The sequence below is a fragment of the Bos taurus genome, chromosome 7, assembly GCF_002263795.3.
Source record: "Bos taurus isolate L1 Dominette 01449 registration number 42190680 breed Hereford chromosome 7, ARS-UCD2.0, whole genome shotgun sequence".
NCBI classification, from domain to species: Eukaryota; Metazoa; Chordata; class Mammalia; order Artiodactyla; family Bovidae; genus Bos; species Bos taurus.
Window position 1 is genome coordinate 60563159 of NC_037334.1, and position 16143 is coordinate 60579301.

Genomic DNA, 16143 nt, shown 5'->3' on the forward strand with positions numbered 1-16143 from the left:
TGCCCATGGCATGATCTTGTGTATAACAAATCCCAAGGAATGCACTAAAAAACTATTAGAAGGAACAAGTTGATCAGATTTCAAGTTACAAGATCAGTTTACCAGAATTAGTTGTATTTCCATATACTTGGAATGAACAATCTGAAAATAAAATTGAGAAAACAATTCCCTTTACAATAGCATCAAATAAAATGCATAAGAATAAATTTAATGACGGCATAAAATTTATACTTTGAAAGCTATAAAATATTAAAGAATAAGTGAAAAAATATACCATGTTCATGGATCAGAAATCTTGTTTTGATGGCGATATTCTCAGGTCAGTCTACGAACTTGGTGCTATCTTAGTCAGCTCAGGCTGCCATAACAAAATGAATTGGGTGACATAAACAGCAGTAATGTATTTTCTCACAATTCTGGAGGTTGCAAGTCCAAGATCACGGTGTCAGCATAGTCAGGTTATGGAAAGTTCTCTTCCTCTCTTGCTGACAGGTACCTTCTCACTGTGTCCTCACATTTTCTGAGAGGGAGGTAAAGAGGTGGAGGGGAGGGAGGGAAGGAGGGAAGATGAGAATGAGAAAGAGAATGAACAAGTTTGCTGGTGTCTCTTCTAATGAGGGCACTAATCCCATAATAAAGGTCCCATCCTATGGCCTCATCTAAATGTAATTATCCCCTAAAGGCCACCTATCTAAATACCATCACGTTATGGCTTGGGGCTTCAACATACAAATCTGGGGGAGGACACTATTCAGTTCATAGCACATGTAATCCCTATGAACATCCCCACTGACTTCTTTGCAGAAATTGTCAAACTGATTCTAAAATGTATGTGAAATCAGAGACATATAAAAACCAAAATAATCTTTAAAAAGAAGAACAAAGTTGGAAGACTCAAAATTCCCACTTTAAAAGCTTACTGCAAAGCTACAATAAACACAACAGTGTGATACAACAATAGACATAGAGATCATAGAGAGTAGAAATGAGAGGCAGAGATAAAGCCCTGGGCTTCCTTGGTGGCTCAGTGGTAAAGAATCTGTCTGCCAGTGCAGGAGAAACGGGTTCGATCCCTGATCTGGGAAGATCCCACATGCCGTGGAGCCACTGGGCCCATACTCTAGAGCCCAGTTGTTCAGTGGTGCTCTATAATAGCCTATGCTCCAGAGCCCATGTGTTGCAACTACTGAAGCCCTCATGCCTTGGAGCCTGTGCCCCACAGGAGAAGCCACTGCAGCGAGAGACCTACACGCTGTACCTAGAGAGTAGACCCTGCTCATCTCGAGTAGAGAAGCAAGACCTAGCACAGCCAAAAATCAATTAATTAATTAAATTTTAAAAACACAGTCCTATATTTATGGCCAGCTGAATATTATCAAGACAACCAAAATAATTCAGTAGGGAAAGAATAGTCTTCAACAAATGATGCTAGGAAAACTGAACATATGTGCACACAAAAAAGTAAAATTGGAGTCTTCTTCACACCACACACAAAAATCAACTCAAAGTGAGTCAAAATATAGAAGCAAATATTCATGACATTGTTAGGCAAAGCCTTCTTGGACGTGATAACAAAGAAAGCAACTGGGGAAAAATAAACATCATCAAAATTTAAAATTCTTTTGCTTCAAAGTAGATCATCAGGAATGTAAAAAGTAAACACACAGAATGAAGATAGGATCTGTAAATCATGTACTGATACTTGTAAAGGAGTTGTATCTAGGACAGGTGGAATAGATCAGTTGTGGTATGGCACCCCACTCCAGTACTCTTGCCTGGAAAATCCCATGGACGGAGGAGCCTGGTGGGCTGCAGTCCATGGGGTCGCTAAGAGTCAGACACGACTGAGTGACTTCACTTTCACTTTTCACTTTCATGCATTGGAGAAGGAAATGGCAACCCACTCTAGTGTTCTTGCCTGGAGAATCCCAGGGACGGGGGAGCCTGGTGGGCTGCCGTCTATGGGGTCGCACAGAATCAGACACGACTGAAGTGACTTAGCAGTAGCAGCAGATGTGGTCACACAGTTGAATACAGCACAGCAAAACAAGAGAACCACAATTAGGTGCATCGACATGAATGAATTTCAAAACCATAACACTGAGAGAACGAAGCAGTAAATTACACAGAATAGTTAAAGCAGTATGATTCCATCTGTATAAAATTCAAAAACAGGCAAAACTAAACAATATATTGTTTGTGGAGTCGGACATGACTGAAGTGACTTAGCAGCAGCAGCAGCAAAGGTAGTAAAACTGGAAAGAAAAGCAAAGAGATTGATAAACTCATGATTCAGGAAAGGAGTGTGGAGAGGAGGCATTCTTAGGGTGATGAACAAGATTCCAAGGTGCTGGTAATGTTTCATAAGTTCACTAATGGATACCTGGGGGCGTATTTTATGTTTCTTGTTTACACTGTACAGTATACAGTGTAGTGTATTTATTACATTTTCTATATGTATATTTCACAATTTAAATGTCTAAAATAATGAATGAAATCCCCCTCAGGGGACCTGCTTTGAAAGGACTCTGAAAGTCCATAAAACTGTCTCTTTTGAAAAGTTGAAAATCAACACAATTATATGACAGAATCCTAGACTCTTAGACCTGGATGTGTCCTCAGTTATCACATAGCTCCCTCATTTTACAAATGAGGCAGCTGAACTCCAGAGAGGTGAAGTCACTTTTTCAAAGTCACACAGCACCTGAGTGCTAGAATAGAAATATGCAGGAAGATCCAGTGACCCTCAAAATAGTACGTTTTCCACTGAAACACAGTAAGGCTGGGTGTAAAGCCTCTTCTAGGCATTATATTTATAGTGAGCTTTCATTCTTTATTTTCTTGAAGCAGTTCTGAGTTCTCATATTCTGTCCCATTGTCAGACCATATGATCTTTCTTTTAATTATAAGATTTTATTTTTTGATTCACAAAATAATGACTGCCCTGGATATATTAATTCCATGTCACTTCCATACTGCAGACCCTTCCTGTGGCCTTTCTTGTTATTTGAATGAAGACCTCTGCTCAGGCTCAAACACATCTGTCATGCTGGTCCAGCCTACCTTCCACGTCGTGTTCCCCACTGTATTTCCAGGAACCTGGGATTCTTATCAACTCTTACATCCTTTCTACCAAAAACTTCCTCCTTCAGCTCCTTGGGGGAAACGAAGGAACTGATTGTTCCGAGTTTTTGTATGGCCTCCTGGTTTTCTCCACTGGGAGAGGTGGCTCTGGGAGTAGAGTTGGCAGGGGACACAAAGGAGAGAAAAGAAGGGAAAAAACAGGAGCTCTTTCCAGGGATGTCATAGGCCATGACCTAACTAATTCCACAGCCATCAATCGATCTGCCACCTGCACACTCGAGAACAGCCTGTTCTCTGGCCTTGCCTGCCCTCCAGACCAGGCATTGTTTGATGTGATGAGTTTTCATGAATGCTGATGAAAGATGGACCCTGCCCCACTTGCTACCTCCACCACCACCTCCTCCACTCGCCAGCCCAGAGGGCTGGTCTCTATGGGCCTCCAGCTCTACCTCATACAGAGTTTTAAGTGTTTAGACACATAGTCAGCCCTGAATAAAGCTCTCCTTCTTCTAGACTCACAGGATGTCAATATCAGAAGAAAATCTCAGGTCATTTCTTGTCCAGTTTCTGCTTTTTGCATAGCAGTGAACAGAGGCCCCAGATTATAGACAGCCAAGGTCATTGTCACCCAGGGAGTTAGTGGCAGTGACAAGACCAGAGACCAGGTCGTCAGACTTCCAGAGTAGAGTCTGTCACTGACCTAGACTGTTTTCCCTGGTGCTGTGACATGTGAATTCACTTTGAAGCTGCCCTGCTCGCTCACCTTGGCCCTTTAATCCTACCTCTGGCCTTCAGAGTAAATAAACACTTGTGAAATACTTCTGACATTCACCTGGAAGTCCCTCCTACCTTTAACCAAGCTGCTTTTGAAAAACAACTTTGCCTGTTAAAAATGAGAGGGTATTTACTGAGGTGATGTCACCCGGTCCAGGCCAGGTCCTTGATAAAGCTGAGTCAGGCTAACTACATTTTTGGGAAACCGATGTATTAAAGCTAAGTGCCTGTTTATTACCGTAAACAAGAGCTGTAACTCTCTGTTGTATCAGTTCACATTGCCCTGACCAGCTGCTGCTTCCCAAAGGCAACCTATGTAGAAAGTCAAACTGTCAGACAAGGGTGAATGCAAACTCTGAACGAGGGGGATTTGAAAGAGCTCTCCAGCTGCTTTCCTTTGTTGCTGACTGGTCCTTTCCTGGCTGACCCATCCTTGTTTTAACTGGATCAATATACTCAGCAGTTCTGGTGGCCCTGAGAGTCATTCGGTATCTTGAAGGAAACTTAGCCTCTTTCTGCTCTTCCCATTATGTGTTGATTTCATAACTCTCAGAGGGAAATCTCATTCCCCACATTTCTAAGTCCTTTGGGGGAGGGGGTCCCTCATGATTTAGTTGTTCAGACACCTATAATTATGTCCACGTGCTCTTCTATTATCCGTCCTACATTACTTCATCTTGTCCACCAGGATATCCCAAAAGACTTTATAAAGTATGATGCGGACAGATTATAATCTTCAAATCATATATCCCATTGACATTCTAAGTTGTCTTCATCTAGCACAGACTCGTGCACATAGGAAATGCCCAGGTAATTTTTAACTGAATAATTCTTTTATTACATCATGGTATCACTAGCTGTGTTGCATTGTGTGAGCCGCATGGCCTATATCTTAAGAGGATTGTACAACATGGCTGGTGTCAGTGCGCATCAGGGTCAGCCAGGGAGTTGTGCTAAAAATGCAGGTGCCTAGGCTCTGCAACCCCAGAGAGTCTGATTCAGGCCCCGGCAGCTGCATCTCCAGAAGTTTTCCAGGTGATTCTGATGCAAGTCATCTTCAGACAATCCTTTAAGAAGCACTGGCCCCAGAGGCCCGTGAGTTCCCATGTGTCACCATTCTCTGGTCGCTTGTAACTGAGTCAGCCTCCAGCCTCATCCCCAGCAAGAGCCTCCTCCTCGCAGACCCTTCCTTGGACTCACCTGCCTTTATTTCCCCCTTGTTTCCTCAAGTGTGTGGCTGTGGCCTAGCCCAGTCAGGCTTCTTCTTCAAGAACCAGGAGTACATCTGCACGCAGGACTACCAGCAGCTCTACGGCACCCGCTGCGACAGCTGCCGGGACTTCATCACAGGCGAGGTCATCTCCGCGCTGGGCCGCACCTACCACCCCAAGTGCTTCGTGTGCAGCTTGTGCAAGTGAGTGGGTGGCCAGTGAGGGCTGGGGCCCCCTGCCTCGGTCCCTGGGGAAGGGAAGAAATGGCCTTTCCCAGGCAGATCTCGAGGTGAACACTTTCATTCCTAGAATCTCAGGGGTGGGAGGACTTGACAAGCAAATGGTTTTGAACATTTAGCAGCTGAATCCTGTCTGTTAGATGTGGTCTAATACAAAACACTAGTTTGTCCCAAGATGAAGGCAGAGTAAAGATCTGAGCCCCTACACTCAAGTCTCCTTTTTCCCATCAAAAGGCCCCAAAGGAACCACTGAGTGCCATGGCCTCTCAATACTCAGTGTGGAATCCACAGGTCTGGCTCAGGCTCTCACATCCTCAGCCACATGTGGTCCTGGGATGTCTATTTATAGCCTTCCTCCACAACCCTGGAGGTGATCCCACCTCTGTAAGCCTCAGCTTCATTGGTAAAATGGGCACCAAAACCAGTCCAACTTCACTAGGTTTTCAGGAAAATAAATGAGATGATACCTGCTCAGTGACTGGTACCAAATTGTGTCTGATTTTATTATTCTTTTCTTTATCATAATGTTCATCATCCACCTCCTCAAGACTTTACAATTTATTTTTAATTGAAGGATAATACTTTACAATATTGTGTTGGTTTCTGCCATACATCAACATGAATCAGCCATAGGTATACCTATGTCCCCCCCGCCCCACTCTTGAACCTCCTTCCCACCGTCCACCTCATCCCATCCCTCTAGGCTGTTACAGAGCCCTGGTTTGAGTTCCCTGAGTCATACAGCAAATTCCCATTGGCTATCTATTTTATATATGGTAGTGTATATGTTTCCATGTTACTCTCTCCTTTCTCAAGACCTTTGATAGGTGATGGAAAGCTCACCATCTGCCTCCTCCCTACCCCAAGCATCCCCATCACTTGTTAACTTAGCAAATGTACCTTAAGGACCCACTGTATACCAAATACCATATTAAGGAGACAAAAAATAAAGAAAACCTCAACCCTGTCCACCAATATTTTAACATTTAATGGACTGCTCTAAGTCATAAGTAAAGCACTATTGGAGTATATGTATGTACTTTTTAATAGGGAAAGTAATTTATAGATCAGTTATTCTTCTCATAAAATAACCACCTCTTTGTTACCAGTTAGAATTATTAACCACTTGGAGTTTTTGACTGAGACTAATGGCACAGTGCCTAAGAAAATATCATTCAGTGGCATTCATTCTTTCATCCAGCCCTTAAAACCTGGGCCTTAGGTCCTAGAATGCCAGAACCATTGGAAGTTTGCACAGTAGGGTCCATATAGTATAAAGTGGAGGTTTTGTGAAGCCCCATGGAGGTGAGGTGTCTTCTCAAGGTCATGATCCATGTCCTTTTACTGGTAGTGAGTGCCTGGGCTGTGACAAGAGCACAGCTCCCCCGTCCCCAGCACTCGCTCCATTGTTCATGTCGCTAATGTAAGGGCAGTAGAACCACGGCAGGCTTAGGGCCGTGTGCTCAGAACCCATGTTAACAGCCATTCTAGACTACATGAGCAAGAGCTGCTGCGTGATGGGATTGGCTGTGCTGAGGGTTCTAAACAGTTTATATTTAGTTAGGGAGGCAGGACAGGACAAGCTTGAGATTCCTGAGCTATGGAACTCCCAACTGTTCAAAGGCAGATGAGCAGAGGAAGAGGTTCTCTATGGGTGTCTAAGATTCCTGGGGAGTAAAAGGAAGACATTTTGGCAAATTGAATTGAGTTCTGCCTGACATACAGGGATAGGTCAAGTTGGGAAGACATCCTTCCAGAAGGAAGCACACCTGAGACGAGCTTTTAGCCTCTTTATTGTCTAGAAGGAAATAGAAACCCACTCCAATATTCTTGCCTGGAGAATTCCATGGACAGAGGAGCCTTCTAGGCTATAGTCCATGGGGTCACAAGAGTCAGACACGACTTTGCGACTAAGCCACCACCACCACCGTTGTATAGAGGAGAAATGTAAGCTCAAATAAGTGTTGTGATTTTCCCAATGTTTAAAAATCATGTAAATGGCCCAACTGGATCTCCTTACAGTCCTGATCCTGACTGAGTGGTTTAGCTCTGCCTCGGGAACAGCCTGTGAATGTCGCTGGTACTCTATATGTGCTGTATGTGCTACCAGAGATCTTCAAGTACATGTCATCAAGTCACCTATAGACACACAGCCCTCTGGAGAGGAGGTGTTGAATTTCTTCTTCCTCCTCCTCACAGGAAGCCTTTCCCCATTGGAGACAAGGTGACCTTCAGTGGGAAGGAATGCTTATGTCAGACGTGCTCCCAGTCCATGACCAGCAGTAAGCCCATCAAGATCCGCGGACCAAGCCGTGAGTCCTCCCCGCTGGGTGCTTCCCCCTCTGCAAGCACATCTCCCAGGGCTCCCCTGTCCCAGTTTCACTGACCATTTCCCTTCTGCAGCCTGGAGGGAAGTGGGGGCAGTTCCCACCCTGGAGGACTCCTGAAGTATGACCCAGTTGGCAGACAGCCCAGACTCATGAGCTTACCTACATACAAATGCAGGAAAAACAGGCTGCCCAACAGTAAACAGGGATGGCCTGGGCCATGTTTCAGCCGCTTGGGTGGTTCTCCTGGGATGAGCGGGCCTGCTTGTCTCCCCTCTGGTCCATGCTGCCTGGAGCACCCCAACAGAGCTGATCAGGTGTTTTCCACCAGTGGCTCTCAATTCTTAAAATTCCCCAAAAGACTATATGCAGACATATCTTAGCAAAAGATGGAATATGGGAGAAAGCCACAAGGGCTGTGTTTAGTGTCTCTTAGGGTGTGTCCTGTGGACTGCAGCATTAGCTTCACTGCAAAACTGGCGAAAATACAGATTTCTAGGCCCATTTTGGACTTATAGGAATGGGACCTAGAAATATATGACCGTAAGAAGCTTCCTGAATGATTCATTCGCTGCTCCTAAAACTGAGAACTACTCATAAAGGTCATGTTCTATCACTAAAATACAGGTTGGGGCATGGAGGGAAGCTGAGAATCAGAGGTGTACCTTAGAACAGTCATTCTAATTTGTGGAATGTCCATTCCATTCCAGCTTGTCTAGCTGTAAGATATCTAAATCACTGTTGCAAAACGCCCTTCTCAGACCCCTCACTGCATGTGCCCACACACACACCCAGGGTCTTATAAGCCAGGTTGCTGTGCTGCTAAGTCACTTCAGTAGTGTCCGACTCTGTGCGACCCCACAGATGGCAGCCCACCAGGCTCCCTTGTCCCTGGGATTCTCCAGGCAAGAACACTGGAGTGGGTTGCCATTTCCTTCTCCAATGCGTGAAAGTGAAGTCGCTCAGTCGTGTCCAACTCTTCACGACCCCATGGACTGCAGACCACCAGGCTCCTCCATCCATGGGATTTTCCAGGCAAGAGTACTGGAGTGGGGTGCCATCGCCTTCTCCAAAGCCAGGTTAGGCTCCAGCATTCTTTCATGTTACATGACACTCTCACTGGCCTTGTCAGCAGAATCAGTGAAAGCCCATTAGGGTCCTGTGCTGCATCACTGTGCCATGTAGGGGCTGTCAACCACAGCACCAGCAGAATCAACATGCTGGGCTGTGTCCACTCGAGGAGGGTGAGCATAGAACCAACTCCCCCAAGTCAGCAGGACTCAGCTCCCGGAGGCTCTAATAGCAAGGGAGCCTGTTGGAGGGGGTGCTCCCTCCATCATCCTTCCCTCCTTTCAGTTGATTCAGACCTGTTCCTAGACCTTCCTTCAGTGTCTTTGGTGGGGATCAAGAAAAATTTGCTGCTCTGAGCAGGTTTCCATCTCGAGGTGGCTAAGGCTGAGTGCACACAGTTATCCTTCCTAACTGCTTGAAAGCATCATCCAGAATGACAGCAAGTCTGGAATGCTGCTCAGGTACCCGGACACCAGTGAGACCACATGTGAGGCCATAGAGAGAAGCCAGCTAGAGTCAGGAGGCTGTGTTCCTTCTGTGTGATGCATACCTGTCATGCAGCCTCCCTTGTGGCTCAGTTTACCCAACTTGGTGGAAAGCAAATTCAGCAATCAGACTAACATACATCATAGTGTGTAAACTGCTCTCTAAATATAAAGTGAGGGGTTTTGTTGGCTTGGCGGTCTAATCTAGAAAACATGCCAGAGGAGAACTGAGAATAAATTCCTGAATCTGCTGTTATTTCACTCAGCTTGTGTTGTGTGTTACTGTGTGCCTTGGGGATCTCAGGCAGGTGGGAGATTTCCTCAGCTGCGTGTGGGAGGCCTGCATGGGAGCATGTCCACGAGGAGAGGCTGTTAAATGTCTCCACCATAATTCTTCAGATCAGGAGGTGGAAGAAGGGAAAGAAGAGTCAGTACAGAAGAACAGTGAGCATGTGGGCAGTCTCCAGGGGAATGCTGAGGATCATGGCTCCTCTTGCTACTCACGAAGTCTAGACATCAATGTGTGGATCTGTGGGGAATATGTTTCAGAGAAATGTTCTTTCCCCAAAGGTGGTCACTGTCCATGCTGCAAACACGAAGTAGTCTCCTGACTCGAGGGGAGGTTGGAAAGGCTTCTGAGTCCCTCGAGGATGGAGGAAACTGAAACAAGATTCAGAAGAGTGCTAAGATGACAAACATAGCTTGGAAAAGGAAAATTAAGGACGAAAAACTTGCTGTATTTTTGAGCCAGAGGAGTGTGAATTTTCATTCCTGGAATGTCAAGACACTGTGGAAAAGCAGAATCTGTATCTACTCAGAAGAGATCAAGAATACTTGGGAACTGTTAAGAGATGGGAATCATGTTACTTATCACAGGCAGGAGAACTGTTTCTTCACAGACCTCGCTGAGAAGAATCGGGGGCAGAACATCACCAGCACCATTGCCATCACCACCACCATCACCAACATACCATCACCACTGCTAACACTGACTGACTATTCCTAGTGCCAGGCACTGCACAGACCTCACTGCAAAGAATCAGCGCAGTAGTACCATCACCACCAAAACCACTGCCATCACGGCTGCTAGCATTGACTGGCCATTACTATTGTCGGTACTGCACTAAGTTTTCTAAACATCTCACTGAATCATTACCACAACTCTATGAGGGAGACAAGAGCAATGGTTTTTAGATAAGAAACCAGATACTCTAAGAGTGTCAAAGGTCACTCAGATAATGGTAATGGGACCAGAGTGTGAGCCTAGGCAAGTCTGGCTTTGGAGCCTACTCCCTTAACACCCTATACCAGAGACATGACTTGCTAAGAGGAAGGGTCCTGTCTTTCTGGATTAGTTGCCTAAAACAAGGTGGGGAGCTTGCTATGACGCACACACCCACCTATTTTTGCTGTAAGGAATGACACAGTCAGAAAAAGCTAAAAATAACTGTCTGGGGTCTTCAGAGATTCCAGTAAACGGAGGGATTTAGGAGGAGCAGGTGCATCGTGCTTATTGCCAGCTGAAGGTGGTAATTTTGGAATAAAGAAGAATGTATGAGGAATGGAGTGGACAGCTGGCTGTGCAGAATCCAGCTTGGGACAGGGTGTGTCCTGACCTTGCTTATTACACCGGGTCCATGGGCTCCCGGATGCAGTGCCTGAAGCTCCAGTGTTGGTCATAAGTAAAAGTTGGAAGAAGAGGGGAGAAAAAGATCCTGGTAAAGATCCTTCATCTGAAGCCAGTTGAGTGGAGGATGAGCAATATAATATGAAAAAAAAAAAAATGTGGAATAGTTGTGCCAGAGTTCTCTGGAGGAATTAGCAGGCCTTCCCTACATCAGAGATACTGCTTCTGACCTCATATCAGAGATTGGATAATGTACAGAGTATGAGTTAAAACCATGAGAATGTGGAATAATAATGATAAGAACCACTTATTGGGTACATACATGCCCGGCACTGTGCAAAGTCCTTCCAGGCCTGACTTCAGTTCATCTTCACACCAGTCATGTTCAGATGAGGAAGCTGGACCTGAACAGTTGCACAAGTAATCAGCTGGGGAGCTGGGATTCTCCCCTTGGCCAGCCTCCCCCCACTCACTCTAACCTCTCAGCTCAACCTAACCACTCTACTGTACCATCTCCTAAATTTTAATTCAAGATGCCAATTCATATCAAATGTGTCACTGCAACTTAAAGAGATGGAGCTCATCTCTTTTGTGGCCACAAAAGGATGCAACTCTTTGAGTAAGGTAGACAATGGTGGTGTTAGCCAGTAACTTCTCTATCTCCATGGAATCTACAAGTGAATTTGCTCAGACCATGTCAAGCAAGGAAAAGTGAAGTGCAGGAGATAAAGGAGAAGCGAGAAACTGTAGTTGTCATAAAAGATTTGAAGAAACACATTTAGGGTAAGAGGTAGATAATCCTTGGTTGCTTAAAAGAGGGGGTGTCACAAGAATTCAGGCCTCAGTTTCATATTAAAAAGGCCATCATGACAGTCATACCTGTCCAGAGGCAAGAGGGGGTGAGCTGCTTACCCCGGAAGGCAGTGATTTAGAGGAAGATGCCCACCTGTTGAGAATGCTGAGGATTACTCTGCTGGGTGGGACTTTGATGTGAACTCTGAGCCTCTATGGAATCATTTAACCCTATCAAGAAAGCCCACAGAGACACAAATTCAGCACCTATGGCCTAGAAAGCTGGACCAGATGCCTGAGCCCTCGGGTTTTCCTATACAGAGCATGGACAAGTCATTTCAGAGGCCCTATCTATAAAAGAAGAGGGGGTACTGACCTCTAAACAATGACATCCAAAGACTGTGATTGGGATGGAGTGGAAGTTGACTTATTCCAGGAGAAAAAAAAGGAAAAGAAAGAAATCCTAAATCTGTTCTACCAGCCCCCGTTTGAAGCCCTGGGACTTGAAGCATTTTGCAATGGGAGACCTTCTTGCCCCCAGCTTGTGCTAAGAGACATTAGAAAGGTGCTGTGCAGCCAAAAGGCGTGGACTATGGGAGCTGACTCATACACACACTTCATCAGGGCCCAGACTTTCCACAGCTTGCCGGACACACCCCCTTCCTAGAGGCACAGATGCCTCATCTCTTCTCCAGGACTGGCTTCGAGCTGGATGAGAGAGCTTCAGCCAACCTCTCCCAACTTGCTGTGTGTCTCTCTCCTCCTCTACTGCTCCCAAGTGTGCATTTGCCTTTGGTGCCAAGAAGGGGGCCTGTGCTCTGGTAAACATTGCCCCTTGACCCTTTCCTCCTCCAGAGTGGGACATCCGGTCAGCTAAGCCTGAATTCCCAGCATCTCCCAAGTACCTCTGACCTGCCTCCATTTCCTGCCCCTCCCTAGATGTTATTGAGCAACAAGCAGCCTCTGGGCCCCCCTACATGCTATTGGCCTCAGTGCATGATCCAGGGTGATGGAAATGGAGAGCAAGGGTGCCTTTCTGCTCTGGAACAACCTCATCAGACTCTTTAACCCTCACTGCTTGGGGAGGCAGATGTTTGGTTTGTTCAGTTCAGTTCAGTTCAGTTGCTCAGTCGTGTCCAACTCTTTGCAACCCCATGAATTGCAGCACGCCAGGCCTCCCTGTCCATCACCAACTCCTGGAGTTCACTCAAACTCACGTCCATCGAGTCGGTGATGCCATCCAGCCATCTCATACTCTGTCGTCCCCTTCTCCCCCTGCCCCCAATTGCTCCCAGCATCAGAGTCTTTTCCAATGAGTCAACTCTTCGCGTGAGGTGGCCAAAGTACTGGAGTTTCAGCTTCAGCATCATTCCTTCCAAAGAATACCCAGGGCTGATCTCCTTTAGAATGGACTGGTTGGATCTCCTTGCAGTCCAAGGGACTCTCAAAGTCTTCTCCAACACCACAGTTCAAAAGCATCAATTCTTCGGCGCTCAGCTTTCTTCACAGTCCCAACTCTCACATCCATACATGACCACTGGAAAAACCACAGTCTTGACTATATGGACCTTTGTTGGCAAAGTAATGTCTCTGCTTTTGAATATGCTATCTAGGTTGGTCATAACTTTCCTTCCAAGGAGTAAGCGTCTTTTAATTTCATGGCTGCAGTCACCATCTACAGTGATTTTGGAGCCCAGAAAAATAAAGTCTGACACTGTTTCCACTGTTTCCCCATCTATTTGCCATGAAGTGATGGGACCAGATGCAATGATCTTCTTTTTCTGAATGTTGAGCTTTAAGCCAACTTTTTCACTCTCCACTTTCACTTTCATCAAGAGGCTTTTGAATTCCTCTTCACTTTCTGCCATAAGGGTGGTGTCATCTGCATATCTGAGGTTATTGATATTTCTCCCAGCAATCTTGATTCCAGCTTGTGCTTCTTCCAGCCCAGTGTTTCTCATGATGTGCTCTGCATAAAAGTTAAATAAACGGGGTGACAATATACAGCCTTGACGTACTCCTTTTCCTATTTGGAACCAGTCTGTTGTTCCATGTCCAGTTCTAACTGTTGCTTCCTGACCTGCATACAGATTTCTCAAGAGGCAGGTCAGGTGGTCTGGTATTCCCATCTCTTTCAGAGTTTTCCACAGTTTATTGTGATCCACACAGTCAAAGGCTTTGGCATAGTCAATAAAGCAGAAGTAGATGTTTTTCTGGAACTCTCTTGCTTTTTCCATGATCCAGCGGATGTTGGCAATTTGATCTCTGGTTCCTCTGCCTTTTCTAAAACCAGCTTGAACGTCTGGAAGTTCACGTTTCATGTACTGCTGAAGCCTGGCTTGGAGAATTTTGAGCATTACTTTACTAGTATGTGAGATGAGTGCAATTATGTGGTAGTTTGAGCATTCTTTGGCATTGCCGTTCTTTGGGATTAGAATGAAAACTGACCCTTTCCAGTCCTGTGGCCACTGCTGAGTTTTCCAAATTTGCTGGCATATTGAGTGCAGCACTCTCACAGCATCATCTTTCAGGATTTGAAAGAGCTCAACTGAAATTCCATCACCTCCACTAGCTTTGTTCATAGTGATGCGTTCTAAGGCCCACTTGACTTCACATTCCAGGATGTCTGGCTCTAGGTGAGTGATCACACCATCGTGATTATCTTGGTTGTGAAGATCTTTTTTGTACAGTTCTTCTGTGTATTCTTGCCACCTCTTCTTAATACCTTCTGCTTCTGTTAGGTCCATACCATCTCTGTCCTTTATTGAGCCCATCTTTGCATGAAATGTTCCCTTGGTATCTCTAATTTTCTTGAAGAGATCTCTAGTCTTTCCCATTCTGTTGTTTTCCTCTATTTCTTTGCTTTGATTGCTGAGGAAGGCTTTCTTATCTCTTCTTGCTGTTCTTTGGAACTCTGCATTCAGATGCTTATATCTTTCCTTTTCTCCTTTGCTTTTCGCTTCTCTTCTTTTCACAGCTATTTGTAAGGCCTCCCCAGACAGCCATTTTGCTTTTTTGCATTTCTTTTCCATGGAGATGGTCTTGCTCCCTGTCTCCTGTACAATGTCACAAACCTCAGTCCATAGTTCATCAGGCAGTCTATCTATCAGATCTAGTCCCTTAAATCTATTTCTCACTTCCACTGTATAATCATAAGGGATTTGATTTAGGTCATACCTGAATGGTCTAGTGGTTTTCTGTACTTTCTTCAATTTAAGTCTGAATTTGGCAATAAGGAGTTCATGATCTGAGCCAAAATCAGCTCCTGGTCTTGTTTTTGTTGACTGTATAGAGCTTCTCCATCTTTGGCTGCAAAGAATATAATCAATCTGATTTCGGTGTTAACCATCTGGTGATGTCCATGCGTAGAGTCTTCTCTTGTGTTGTTGGAAGAGGATGTTTGCTATGACCAGTGCGTTCTCTTGGCAAAACTGTATTAGCCTTTGCCCTGCTTCATTCCTTATTCCAAGGCCAAATTTGCCTGTTACTCCAGGTGTTTCTTGACTTCCTACTTTTGCATTCCAGTCCCCTGTAATGAAAAGGACATCTTTTTGGGGTGTTAATTCTAAAAGGTCTTGTAGGTCTTCATAGAACCATTCAACTTCATAGAACCGTTCAACCGTTCCAGCTTCTTCAGCGTTACTGGTTAGGGCGTAGACTTGGATTACTGTGATATTGAATGGTTTGCCTTGGAAATGAATAGAGATCGTTCTGTCGTTTTTGAGATTGCATCCAAGTACTGCATTTCAGACTCTAAGGGAGGAGGTGTGCGTGTAAGTTATATCCTTTGCCTGGGTGCTAGGAGGGCTGCTCATTCAGCACATCTGCTCTAAGTTCTTTTTTTTTTTTTTTTTACGCGAGACAGCGGAGACCCCGGCGGTTGCTGCGACCCCTTATCTCGCATTAATACTGCTCTACAACTGAAAGACCGGTTGACGAGTCCTGCTCTAAGTTCTTACTGTGTGTTGAGCATGGTGCTAGCCAAGAGAATAGGTGTAACCAAAAGCACACAAATCACAAACCATTGAGCATGTGAGCCTAAAGGTGAGAAAAAGTAGAACCTAAGCTTGGAGCAGGGATTCTCAAACTCTGCTGTGCTTGGAGATCTTGAGAAAATTCAGTGACAAGGGCTCTATTTCCAAAATATATAAAACAGCTCAGGCAGTTCAATATGAAAAAAATAACCCAGCCAAAAAAACGGGTAAAAGAACTAAATAGAAATTTCTCCAAAGAAAACATACAGATGGCCAACAGGCACACGAAAAGTTGCTCAAACTTTTTGCATTTTAGAGAAATGCAAATCAAAACTATAATGAGGTGTCACTTCACATGGGTCAGAATGGCTGTCATGAAAACATCTGCAAGTGACAAATGCTGGAGAGGCTGTGGAGAAAAGGGAACTCTCCTTCACGTTGGTGGGAATGTAAATTGATACAGCCACTGTGAAGATCAATATGGAGGTTCCTCAAAAAAACAAAAGATAGAGCTATCGTATGATCCAGGAATTCCACCCGCGGGCATTTACCTGGAGAA

At 45.0% G+C, this 16143-nt stretch overlaps 1 protein-coding gene across 3 annotated transcripts in view; it reads left to right on the top strand.

The window, feature by feature from the left end:
- Positions 1 to 16143, top strand: part of ABLIM3 (actin binding LIM protein family member 3) — a 135401-nt gene that overhangs the window by 57469 nt on the left and 61789 nt on the right. For all 3 annotated transcript variants that reach the window (XM_059888373.1, XM_059888374.1, NM_001099127.2), the window contains 2 exon segments: positions 5089 to 5272; positions 7508 to 7620. In XM_059888373.1, the coding sequence (XP_059744356.1) occupies positions 5089 to 5272; positions 7508 to 7620 (297 nt within the window).